Below are 12,181 nucleotides of genomic sequence, written 5' to 3'. Positions count from 1 at the left end.
GGGTTGGGTAAGCCGTATCTGACGGCGTGGAGTTTTTTTTTTCATCTTTTTTTTTTCAAGCGGCATAAGGAATTTAATTATGTTGGGTTTGTTAGTCGAACTTGTATTACCTAGTTTTACCTAGAATCATGTCATGTTATTGGAACAAATACAGGACGGTGTGATGCTGAAGCATGCTTACAAGTGTTTTTGTTCTCTTTAAGAAGTGCGAAATTAACTGAATAATGGGTGCTTACAACGGCGAGAGGAGGGAACAAACGTAGAAGAGAGAAAGGTCGATAATATATTTGGCGCTTTTGATTGCGTGTGTGCGTGTGTGAGGTTGTGTGTGAACACTCGTTTGTACTACATCTATGTACTACTACGTTATGAATTATTATCTTCTCCAGCAGTCCCGGTCATTGCCATGTGATAATCATGATGAGCTCAACCATCTCGCCAAACAGAAAAAAAAAATAAAAGAGTATGAGAAGAAGTAACAAAAAAGGGGGTGAAAATGGTGAAGAAAAGGATGGACGTAAGAAGAAGAAAAAGAGAGCAGCGCGCTCAACATACTCGCACGCCGCAAACCTCGACGCCCTTGCCTTCAATAACGGCCTGTCTACCGAAATACACGGCAGCAAGCTCCTGCACAAAGAGGGCGTCGCTGGCGCTCCATACGTCCAGGCCCATGGTCTCTATGGACCGGCTGTCTATGGTGATGGCGGAGAGATCAGAATCGTCGCCGCCGTTGGGAATCAGATCTTCGTTTTCGTCGTTTTCGTCGTCGCCCTCGTCATTATCGCGGTATGTCTCGTCCGCAGCATCGACAATGTCCACCATGACGGAAAGCATCTGCGTGGTGAGGCGGTGGAAGTAGGTGATGATGGCCAGCTCAATGTTGGCCTCGCCATCGACGCTGCCGCGGCGGCCAGCAAGGGAGGCGATGGAGTTGCTCAGGGGTTCTAATTGCAAAGGCGAAGCGGACGGCGGAAGCGACATGGAGGCGCGAGGGCTGGCTGGGAATAGCAAATCCGCGAGAAGGGCGGCATCGCGCGTCGACTCTTCTTGCTCTTCTGAGCGGATCTGCTCGCCGGCGCTGGCCCACCACATGAAGCCGTTATAAGCAAAGGCTGCCCAGGTGACAGGCTCGATGAGCTTGTCGGCGGCGTCATAGGGTTCGTCTTTGACCACCCGAGCGGAGTGGCTAGTCGACAGCCTCACAGCCGAGGTCTCGGACTCGGGGGATCGAGGATCTTGGCCTGCGGGGGCGGTTGGCGCGATTGCAGCCAGGCGAGCGAGGCCAGTACGCAGTGCGTTGAAGCGACGAAGGTCACGCTGGGTGGCCTTGACGATTTTGCCGCCGGCATACTCTACCACCGGCCAAGCTTTGTCTTTGGCATTCGCCGAGTAGTCTGGCGGCATGGTGATGAGCATGTCCCAAAGGGTGTCTTTAGTCGCGAGGATGCTGTCCGTGGTGCAGGCAATCCAGCCAGACCCTGATTCATCGGCATCATCGACGGCACTTTCATCGCTGCGGTCACGCTTGGATGCCTTGAGGTCATCCATGAGGAACGAAATATCATGCACGCCAATGCTGAACAGAGGTCGAAGACGCTGGGGCGGAGAAGGCGTAGGCAGGGAGTCTGTGATGGAGAGGGGGATGTTGGACAAGATGGAGATGTTATATACTTGGGACCACATGTTAGCATCTGTGCCGTCCATTGCTTCAACCCAAGGCTTGACTCACCAAAGTTGCAAATCTCATGTACCGGAGCGTGGCAAGAAATCAATATGCGCTGTCGAAGCAGGGCGGCGCGGTGGATGGGGAATATCAAGGGGCCGAAACTGTCCAGCAGCTCGGCCAGGCTCCAGGCAGGGTGGTAAGGAGATAGTTTGTGCTCAGGCTGGAACAGAGAGACGCCGTCGGTGAGGGACGAGTGTCTGCCATGGGTCTTGCGTAGCTGGTCTGGTACTGGAGAAAGGGGTGTGTTGACGGTGGAAAAGGTCTCTCCCTCTTTGGCCTTGTTGGAGTCCCAGTACTTTTCTAATATTTCGGTCTGGTTACGATTCTTGGCGAGGTTCCTTTTGGCCGGCACGTTTCTTAGCTGAAGCTGTTGGAGGGTGGAATGGAACAAAGATTACTTACGCCGCCATTTTCTTCAGGTTTTCGGCATGTCTCCATGCACGCCCCAGCCTTCCATAACTGAGAGGGACCAGAATGCCCACGGCAATCATGCGAGCATGACGGGCCTCTTCCTCTTCACACGGCTCGTTGACAAATGCGCTCAAGCCAGCATGTGCGCCATCGTGGACAAAGTAGATGAGATCGTCGGACACGGTATGGAGGCCAGACGGCAGCGATTTGTACTCGACGAGACCCTCGAGTTCAAGTCCCGGCGTGGACTGTTTCCAGACAATTGTGTAGCCGGCCTTGACGTCGAAGTCGATGAGAAACAGGGCGGCAATGGGCGGGAGATCGACGAGGGTGGCAGCAGGGGCGGGAGGAGGAACGGAGATGGACGTGGGCTGGCCTCGGCGAGCTGCTGGGGCCATGGCGACTTGGATATGGCTTCTGAATGGATCAGAGCATGATATGGATTGGACTGCTTCGAGGTACGAGTACGGAGCTCATGCGAGAGGCTGGTAATGGCAGACGAGAGACCAAGTAGGGATGGGCGGATGGAGCAGAGATGCGTCGGCACACAATCGATAGCTCATGCAATGCGGCAGAACGGAGTATCGAAGCAGAGCAGAGCAGAGCTGAGCTGAGCTGAGCAAAGTGGATTTGCTGGATGGAGACGATGTTCGTCCTTGATGCCCAAGGCGTTGCTTTGTTTTGGGGGGTTAATATAAGAACAGCAGCAGCAGCGGTATCTCGTGCAGCGCGCTATGCAGAGCAGTTCCGCGGCAGCGATTCGCTCAGGACGCAGCCGTCAAAGCTCCGCGAGCAGGCAGGCAATTGGATTTTAAAAGCAGAGCGTCGCCATTGCGGTCTTGACAGGGATGCAGCTTGCATGGCGTGTCTTTTGCAACTTTGCTTGAGCCGAGGGTGGATCAGCAAGGCTCCAGAATGGGAAGATGCAGATCACGTGATGGTTCTCTTGTTTCTTGGTTTGAGGAGCAAGTTTCACACTCGGAGGATGAGAAGAAAGTAAGAATCAAGTGTGTATGGTTGAAATAATGACCGATTAAAGATTCTATATCTTCTCCGGCTGGTGGTTTCAAGTGGTTGCCTTGATACTCGCAGCAGTTGAAATGCCACCTATTCAAGCGTTGATACTTTTTGACGCCGAAAGAAACGTGGTGGAAACAAAAGACAGCCAATCCCCACATTGTCGTCGGCTATTTCCAACCAATCACAGAATCAGGCTGTCCTTGTGCCCCTCTTCTTCTAGACGAATGTCACTCACTGGTTGAGGCCTTCCGCTACTCCATCGGTACCTGGTGCAGACGCCAACAGCAACGCTGCTGTAGGTACACACCACTTCCTTACACGTTACAGGTATACCTTATTCAACAAGCTTCGGTCTTGAGCTGCCCAGTGTTTTATATGTTTGTCGATACTATGGTTTAGTAGGCACACATCGACTACTATATGCAGACATTCCCGTGACCACCAAACTTGCCGTGCTTGTGATTTCATTCCCTCTTCTCCCTCCTCCTCTTCTTCCAACAGAAAGAGAAGCATATCACCATGAAATAAAGCTTCAAACCCCCACGGTAACTAAAATGCAAAATACGCATCAGCAGTCTTCAGAAGGCCCTCGGGCATGGCGACGGACGTCCTCTATAAGCTCAGAAGACATGAAGTCGGCCCTAGAAGCCTTCACAACCGCCGGCAACAAGACTCTCGGTGCAAGCTCGTTTGGAGCAGGGCTCGACGACTATCTTTGGAATGCTGCCGAGCGCAACACTAGCATCCCCAGCGGCTACAAACAAGACGCAATTACAAAGGAGATGATGGCAAAAGCGTGGGCTGCGAAGTCATATCCCAGCATGGCAGGGCACGGAAGCGGCAGCCAGGGTACATAGCCTGAGTAAAAGAGAGACATGAGATGGCAATGTTGTCAGTATATCAATATCTATCAGTTTGGCATGGAGCTCTGTCGTCTGCTGGGTGAGCAGTATGTAAAGGGAACGCCAATTCTCAGCACCTCAAAGTTTGCTATTTAGCATCCTATGTAGCTACATTAGTAGATACCAGAGGAATGTAGTAGCTATAGTAGTAGATACTAGATGAGTATACTCTTAGCAAAGTGGCATTCTCGCAGCTCAATCGCTCTGTGTATCTTACATGAGCGTCCTCGGCTTTGAGTGTCCGGTAACCGGAAAAGCATGTGCCGAAGTGGAATATCCAATTGGAGAGATTATGCTTGAGCTTGAAACAGAATGCAATATATTGATTGGTCCATTTGATCCCCGAGCACACTGCAACACACTACCTAAGTAGCACCTTGGTAATATCAAGTACTGATAACTGAAATAGTGTAACCCAAAATTCACCGTCGGCCACGATTGATAACAAGTCGAAGAAACGTGTTGAAAATTACCACCAGGTATCTCTCCCCCACACGTCCAAACCCCACACAGCATCCCAGCCAATCACGGCATCAGCACTGCGCTCAACCCCTCTAAAAGCCCGTTCCCCAACGTCATTAACCTACCAGAGCACCCGAGGCCGTACCCGTGTACCTGCTTGACACGCCCACAGGCGCCGCGTGCTGCAGGTAGCCGATACTTGAGCCGCTACAGGTACACCATGCAGATTTGCAAGTACACCCGTTTCTTCTCCAACAAAAATCTCCTGGCCACCAACTTTAGTTCCCGTGCCTTGTGTGCGCTTGTGATTGCGTCCCCTGGGCCGTCCATTTTTCTTGTTCTTTTCCTTTTCCTTTTTCTTCTTTTTCTTCCCTTTTTTTGATCTCGTCACGTTCTCTCTATCCTCCGTCCCGCAGTCCAATCTCGGCTCAGCGCAAGAGCATGGAACTGTAACACCGCCAGCCTCGAAACCTTCTCCCCGCTCTCTCTCTCTCTCTCTCTCTCTCTCGCCTCGGCTTCTCTCTCTCCGTACGACGACGACAACAACAACTAGACAAAAAACCCCACTACCAACAAACAACAGCAGCAGCCCAAACCATGGTCCTGTTCCTTGGCGCCATCGCCAAGTTCCTCATCGGCTACACGGCTCTGACAATCTCCTTCTACATGCTGTCCCTCGTCGTCCCCAAGGCGGCCTTTGTGGCCCGCGTCCTGGCCGCCTACATGACGCTCATCGCCTGCGCCCTCTACGGCGTCGTCGCCTCCATCGTCCTGACCGTCCTGGGCAAGCAGCAGATTGCGCAGTGGACCGTCGCGCGGGCCTTCCACTACTCCATGCAGCTGACCACGGGCGTCGAGTTTGTCGTCGACGACCCGCACAACGTCCTCAACACCACCCGGCCCGCCGTCTTCATCGGCAACCACCAGACCGAGCTCGACGTGCTCATGCTGGGCGCCATCTTCCCCAAGTACTGCAGCGTCACGGCAAAGGCCCAGCTCAAGAAGGTGCCCTTCCTCGGCTGGTTCATGAGCCTCAGCGGCACCATCTTCATCGACCGCAAGAACAGCAAGGACGCCCGCTCCGCCATGGACGGCGCCGCCTCCGAGATCAAGACCAAGCGCCAGAGCGTCTACATGTTCCCCGAGGGCACGCGCAGCTACACCAAGGAGCCCGCGCTGCTGCCCTACAAGAAGGGCGCCTTCCACCTGGCCGTCCAGTCCGGCGTCCCCATTGTCCCCGTCGTCGTGGCCAACTACAGCCACGTCCTCTACATCAAGGGCCTGGTCTTTAACTCTGGCAAGATTCCCATCAAGGGTATGTGTTCAAACTTGTTTCAACCCCGGAATTCTCGCTGTAATGCTAATATGCTCAACCCTTTATTTAGTCTTGCGCCCCATCCCCACCACAAACCTCACCTCCTCCGATGTCGACGAGCTCACCCAGTCCACCCGCGAACTCATGCTCAAGGAGCTCATCAGCCTCACCGAAAAGGCTCGCGGCCGTCCAATCGCCGTTCCCACCTCCCTCAACGGCACCTCCACAGCAAAGAGCACCGCCATCAACTAGAAGTTGGCCGCGGCTACCCCACAGCGTATGCACTCATAGATTATGAAGTCAACGAGACAACGCCCTTTTTTAGCGATAGAGAAATCAAACCATGTTTTCAACCCCCTCTAAGAAACAACAAAAACAAAAAGAGAATGGTATGCCCCCGAGTTAGATTAGACATGGCAGGCTGGTTGGCTGGCGGATTCAAATGGCGAAATAGAGGACGGAACGGTGGGTGGAAAGGGTTTAAAGAGCGGTTTTTTTGACATGTGCGCGAGGTCAATTTCAAATTGATACCCATTAGAATTTAAAAAAAAAAACCAAGAAAAAACAAAACCCTCTCATGGCATTTTTTTTAATCATCATTGTATGGTCAACTTTTATATTGTTTTTCACTATCCTCGTTAAAACAGATAGCAATTCATCTGTACATCTCTCTTCATCTACATTTTCAACTTCCAGCTGGCCAAAGAAATAAAAGCATGTGTCTAAACGCTCTACATGCGCTCCCCCATACGCCTCTTAAAACACGACGTTGCCAAACTCCAGATGCCACCGCCTCTTTTGCCCCTTTTCTTTTCTCTCTCTTCCGAAACCACACATTGCCAGGAGATTCCATCATTCCTCAGTTTCTCTTTTTTTCTCATAACCACAACCAAATATACACGACGTAACCACCGCGCCCGAAAAAAACAGAGGAGCAGACATCTATATTTTTACTCCCTCAACGCCAAGATGGCCTGCGTAAGAGGCACAACTCTAAGACTGCGGCCTCGCTTCAGTCCGGCCTCACTCGAAGGGTTGTTCAAGAGCGTCGGGCACCGCTCATCGGTCCACTTGCGAAACACTCGCTTCAGGTCCCGCGGCGCACCCTCGAGGACAACCGTCGAGATGGGGATAAAGGGCCGGTCCTCCATGCTGGCAGCCAGGACGGCGTATTCCTGGGCGAAGTCGAGGGCGGTGCGGAAGGACGCGTACTGGGACTGGGCCTGAGAGCCAACGATAATGTACATCTCGAAAAAGGCATCGAGAATGTAAATGTTGAATGTTGACATGTCGGCCTGGTTAAACGGGCAAATCTCAAAGATCTAACGAAATATGTGGTCAGTAAAAATTGCAATAAAGGAAAAATACACAAATGTCCACCGTCATGTATGCGTTTTTGCTCACCTTTTGCCTAGACTCTACATCGGCACAAAAGAGTCTGCCGTTGTATTTCCCATAACTGGGCTTCAGTCTCCAGTGATCCGCCGAGTGAGGCTTCGACTCGCCACCCATCATGTCCCAGAAGGAGGCAGGCTCATCGCCCTCGTCATACTCAATCAGCTGTCCAGTCACCGTCAAGTCCATACCAATGAGGCGTGCACAGCTGAGCTCCTCCACGTCGCTGCCCTTGCCCTTCCACAAGTAGCAGTTGCCAGAGTGGGTGATGAGATAGGCAAATCCAGCACAGAGGCTGCCCGTCGTAAAGTCAACCTCGTCAAATGCTACCTGGCCCTGATACCGTCTGCCACACAGCATGGATGGCGCAAGCGAGTCGTATCTGGTGCTTGCGCCTCTTCGAACAATGACAATGCCGCCAAGGGCCTGTAGGAACTCGGGTGTTTCCTTGCCCTGTCTGATTTTGATGAGTTTGCCGCCCAGCTGCCTGGCCTCTTGCTGTGCCACGGCCTCTGCTGCATCCTCATCTGCGTCCGCAACTTCATCGCCGATCCAGAAGTAGACCTCGCGCACTTTCCATCCGGCCTCGTTGGTAAAATTATGCCCAGCAACGTACATTTCTTGTTCAAAGAGGATGCGCTCGCGGTAAGCCGGAACGATCATCTGCTTGCCCTCTCCATCAATCTGGAACATGTGGAACGACAATGTCTTGCCCTTTGCACCAGTCTTTGGGTAGTTTGTCAAGATATCAGCGTAGTCCATGTCGCAGGCGACGCTCTCATACGGGGGGCCAAAGAAGTCGTGAAGTATGGCTGATACGTCGCTACCGTGGCTTGTTTGCGGCCGCGAAGGTGATGCTAGGGCCGGCTCAACCCGTGGTTGTGGTAGCCGCTGGGAAAAGGCTGCCGCTGCAGGCGGTGGTGACGCTGGCCGTGTGTCACCTCCCTTTGGTAGCCCGTTGAAGGAAGTCGGCTTGGGTCCTGGCAATGGGGCCGTCAAGGCAGCCGGGGCACGCTCTGGTGCAGCGTTTACTGTCGATGGCTTCGATTCGCCTAGCATGTTGATGGCGGATGACCGGGTGTCCGGTAGCGAGCGCTCGGTTTTCTTTACCGGTGACCATGGGCCAGTCTTTTGTTGTATCAGCTTCTTAGCCTCTTTGGCAGGCTCTCCGGTCTTGACCGGCTCCCATGTGCCGGTCTTTTGAGGCGAGAGCTTGCCTGGTGTCCTGGGAGTCTCAGAAGCCGCCGTAGTGGCATCATCCTTGGGTTGCTCGAAGAATTTCGACATGCGCTTCAAGTTGAGTTTCTTTGGTGCTTCTACCTCCGACTTCTGAGGCGACTCGGAGCGTGATGACAATAATTGGCCAACCTGGATAGCAGACTCTGTTTGTCGTCTAGCACGAAGATTCAGGGGGGTAACAGGCTGCTCCAGAGGTCGGCTGTCAGCCTCTACCTTTCTCGCCTCGATAGGCTTTGGTTTGAATGGCACATCTGGCTTTGTGGCCGCTCGATCTTGGATTGGGTGTGTAATTGGCTTCCTGTCTTCGACGGGCGCGGGGAGACGCTGCTTTCCAAAGGCGGCGGGTTGCCGGCTGACTGAGGACGACTCTGCAGAGCCATTTGTGGAATTGGCGGAAGCGTTGCCTACATTGGTCGGCGCCTTTCTCCTCGGGCCACGCGCTCGACTCTTAGTCATGTGTGTCAGCTGAGGGCCTGGCTGTGAAGGTTGGGCATCTCCATCGCCTCGTCCCGATTCTTCACCTCGGCTCCCGCCGTTGGAAGCTGCCGGTGGTGGTCCTCGTGCCAGCATCCCGGCAAGGGCAGGGTTGAATCGTCCGGCCAGGCCGCCAAGCTTTGATGGAGCACTCTTCTTCTTCAAAAGGCTGGGCAGAGACTCTTCGGTCCGGGTTGGCGTATCGGGTTCCTTATTCTCTAGTCTGGTATTCTCAGTCAAGGTGGTCTTCGTGGGAGTCAAGGATGGGCTGGACTGTTTGGCCAAGTTCACTTGACTTGACTTTCTCTGTGGAGGATCTGGTTTTGAGAAATCGGAATTCTTCGACTGACCGGATGGGGTTCGACTCTCTGGGGGTGCGTCTTGCTGGAGCACTGCCGTTGGCTTACCCAGCTCACTCCTCATGGCGAGTGCTTCGGGGAGAAGAGGCTTAGGCTTGTCGCGCGTTATCGTATTCGCAGTTCCTGTTCCCTCGGCTTGGGCCCTTTTGAAATCGTCTCTCTTCTTCTGTATGGAGTCCTTGAACTCGTCCCTAATTACCGACTTCTGTGGCCCGTCAGTCGTGTTGAGAGCCGCCTTGCCACGGAGGATGTTGTCCTTTAGTTCGTCTGGAGCTTTAAAGTTTTGAGTCTTGGTTCTGCGAAGAGTGCCAAATACAGCCTTGAACTCGGGCTCCTGGGTCTTGGGAGTCGGGGCTTCGGCAGCTCGTGGCTTCAAGTTGGAGCGGAAATCCAGATCCTTCTTTGGCGGAGCCTCGGGTTTAACCTTGGCAGGCAGAGGGTTAGGGTTGAGAGAGGAGCTAAGAGACTCGGACCGCCTCTCCCTCACTTGATCGAGAGCGCCTCTCGACTTTGATCTTGGTCTTTCCGGTCCGGCAGTCATGGGCGTGCTCGACGTTGGGAAATTTTGAAACGACGCACGATTCGTTACGGACTGTGTTCCAGGGGGTGAATAGATTCCGCCTAGACCAGTAGTGTTGAGGTTCAGCCTCGAACCCATTGGCGTGGACCTCATAAGCCCATCGATACTAACTTGGTGCTTGTGAGAGGGAGCAGCGGGTCGGCTTGGCTCGGGAGTAGCATTACCACCACGCCCAGCCTTGTTCTTGTTGAGCTCGACCATCCATGCTGGCTGTTGCGAGGATGCTGGCTTCGGGGGTAGCTTTGGCGAGTCTGGTTTGTTAAGGGCGCTCTCGAGCCAGCTTGATTTCGTCGGGCTCCAGCGTCGAGGCTCCATCGTCTTGGTTGGGGAGACGGGAAGAGATGCATCATCGAGAAGCTCATGCCTTTGGGGCTGAGGTGGGCTCGTGGAAGTTGGTGTTTTGGGACGCCTTTCGGACGCTTCTCCATGTCGAGAAGTCGGCCGAGAGGATGGACGAGAAACCGGCCTACTTGTCCCTGGCGTTGTGGTTGCCATTGCTGCTGTTGGGTCACGAACAAACATGCTTTGCGGCCGTGGCGGAGCCGCGCCCCTGTCGATTGAGCCACGATGGCTCGCCGTCACGTTCTCGGGACGGGTCAACGCAGGCGGGCTGGCAACAGACCATCGCTTCACGCTGTCGCTCCTCTTCATCATTGCGCTCTGCACAAAACCGCCCATGCCCTTGGTCGGGGATGATGTGCGCACAGGAGACGTCCGACCAGTCGCTGTTGGGGCAATTGGTTCTGCCTGAGGCCTCTCAGCGGCTGGGTTGTCGAAGCTGGGAGGGTTCAGGGAGAATGGCGAAGCAAGCTTGCCGAGAGCACTCTCGCCTCGGGAGCCAGGGCGTTCTCCTGAGTGTTCGCTGCTCATGCCATGCAGCTGGGCGCTGAGAGACGACATGTCGAGCCGATCGTCGTCTTCCACCTGGTTCCGTCGGTACGCCGCAGAGTCAGCGCCTCTATCGGCAGTTTGACGAAACCACGACGCATCCTTGGATCCCAGGCTCTTGGCGATCTGGTCCTTGGACAGAGGCTGGGTAGGAGATGGAGGCTCCTCTGCAGCGGTCTCGTGCGTGGCGGCCGCATTTCGAGCAGCGACGACGCTCAGCGGGCGGCTGTTGGATCGGGTCGAACGCCGCTGCCACGAGAGTTGTGAAGCCCTTTGAGCAGCTGTGGCATCATCGCCCCGCCTTGCGTCGAGATCCTCAGGGGCCTCGTTCTCTCTCGCCTGTGAGGTGGAGTACAGCATGGCATCGGATTGTGCATCCGCCTCTAGGGGTTTCTCTGTGTCGGTCGATCGCTCGCGCAGCCTATCCAAGGACTCGCCGGCTGGGGAGTCGAGTCTCAGCGATTCAGAGAGGTTGACAGTTCGCCGCAGCGTGCGTGGTGACGGCGTATTGGCTGGCGATGATTTCTGCGGTGAGATGGATCGGGCGCGTTCTTTTGAATAAGGCGGGTCAGCGTTTGTTTCATCAGTAGGCCAGGTCCCGGAATTCATATAGGCTCGCTGTTTAGGGCCCCCCATAGCAGATCTAGGGGGTGTGAAGGACAGCCGTAAGGAAACATTTGGACAAAAAGTAAATAAACCTTGTGCCTGGTGGCAACCCTCAGAGAGCTCGGGCAAACGAACACCATGGCAACAAGGCAACGCCAAAAAAAGCCAAAGCCTCACACCATCGGGTAGCTACCTAGCAACAGGTACTACCGTCCGTCCCCCGATTCCGTGAAGAAATGGCGGGAAACAAGGCAAAAAAGAACAAAGGCACTCACCCTCTCTTCTGGCCTGGCGCTCCCGCTTGGCAGCAAGAAACTCCTCGCGCTCTCGGGCTCGCATCTCGTCGTCCTCAATCTGCTGCCCCCGCAGGCGCTCGACCTGCTCGAGAAACTGGGATACTTCGTCCGACATGGTGGGATTGGCGACTCTCTACCGGTGCGTAAAAGCAGCTGACAATGGCATGGCACGGGGGGGGAAGAGGCTGCCTGTGCTTGTTGTTCCGCTCTCGAGGTCGAAATCGAAGTCGAGGTCGAGGTCGAGGTCGAGGTCGAGTTTGGAGATCTGGTGGTGGGGGTTGATTGTCCTGTCCTCAAACGGTTGGGACGCTGATCCTATCTGTACATTCGGTAGCAGATTGGCGGCATCAATCTTTAAGAGACCTGGAACCTGACACCCGCCCTTTTTATTGGGGGTCAAGCAGCTGGAGCGTGTTGCCGTTGCCGTGGGTTGCGGCCCGCGGGGCTGTCTTTGGGGCGTGTCTAGGCGATCCACAGCATTGACGCCCCTGTAACCTAGCCCCCCAGG

At 54.4% G+C, this 12,181-nt stretch overlaps 4 protein-coding genes across 4 annotated transcripts; 2 read left to right on the top strand and 2 right to left on the bottom strand.

Moving 5' to 3' along the window:
• Window positions 1-546: 546 nt before the first annotated feature.
• Window positions 547-2,535, bottom strand: Triagg1_3080 (uncharacterized protein; the record flags this gene model as incomplete). The annotated part of the gene is made up of 3 exons (XM_062897333.1): window positions 547-1,670; window positions 1,730-2,064; window positions 2,129-2,535. The coding sequence occupies 3 exons, from the start codon at window positions 2,533-2,535 to the stop codon at window positions 547-549; spliced, it is 1,866 nt and encodes a 621-aa protein (XP_062758147.1).
• A 1,176-nt stretch (window positions 2,536-3,711) lies between these two features.
• Window positions 3,712-4,014, top strand: Triagg1_3079 (uncharacterized protein; the record flags this gene model as incomplete). The annotated part of the gene is made up of 1 exon (XM_062897332.1): window positions 3,712-4,014. One exon carries the CDS (start codon window positions 3,712-3,714, stop codon window positions 4,012-4,014), a length of 303 nt encoding a protein of 100 aa, XP_062758146.1.
• Window positions 4,015-5,118: 1,104 nt separating this feature from the next.
• On the top strand, window positions 5,119-6,088 carry Triagg1_3078 (uncharacterized protein; the record flags this gene model as incomplete). Its single annotated transcript, XM_062897330.1, has 2 exons — window positions 5,119-5,836; window positions 5,907-6,088. The coding sequence occupies 2 exons, from the start codon at window positions 5,119-5,121 to the stop codon at window positions 6,086-6,088; spliced, it is 900 nt and encodes a 299-aa protein (XP_062758145.1).
• A 698-nt stretch (window positions 6,089-6,786) lies between these two features.
• Triagg1_3077 (uncharacterized protein) lies at window positions 6,787-11,788 on the bottom strand (the record flags this gene model as incomplete). The annotated part of the gene is made up of 3 exons (XM_062897329.1): window positions 6,787-7,158; window positions 7,241-11,322; window positions 11,653-11,788. The coding sequence occupies 3 exons, from the start codon at window positions 11,786-11,788 to the stop codon at window positions 6,787-6,789; spliced, it is 4,590 nt and encodes a 1,529-aa protein (XP_062758144.1).
• Between the last annotated feature and the right edge of the window lie 393 nt (window positions 11,789-12,181).

This window comes from Trichoderma aggressivum (genome assembly GCF_033847375.1).
Source record: "Trichoderma aggressivum f. europaeum strain CBS 100526 chromosome Unknown scaffold_008, whole genome shotgun sequence".
Lineage (NCBI taxonomy): Eukaryota > Fungi > Ascomycota > Sordariomycetes > Hypocreales > Hypocreaceae > Trichoderma > Trichoderma aggressivum.
The sequence above is the reverse complement of the archived record's forward strand: the minus strand, read 5'-3'. Positions and strand labels throughout refer to the sequence as shown.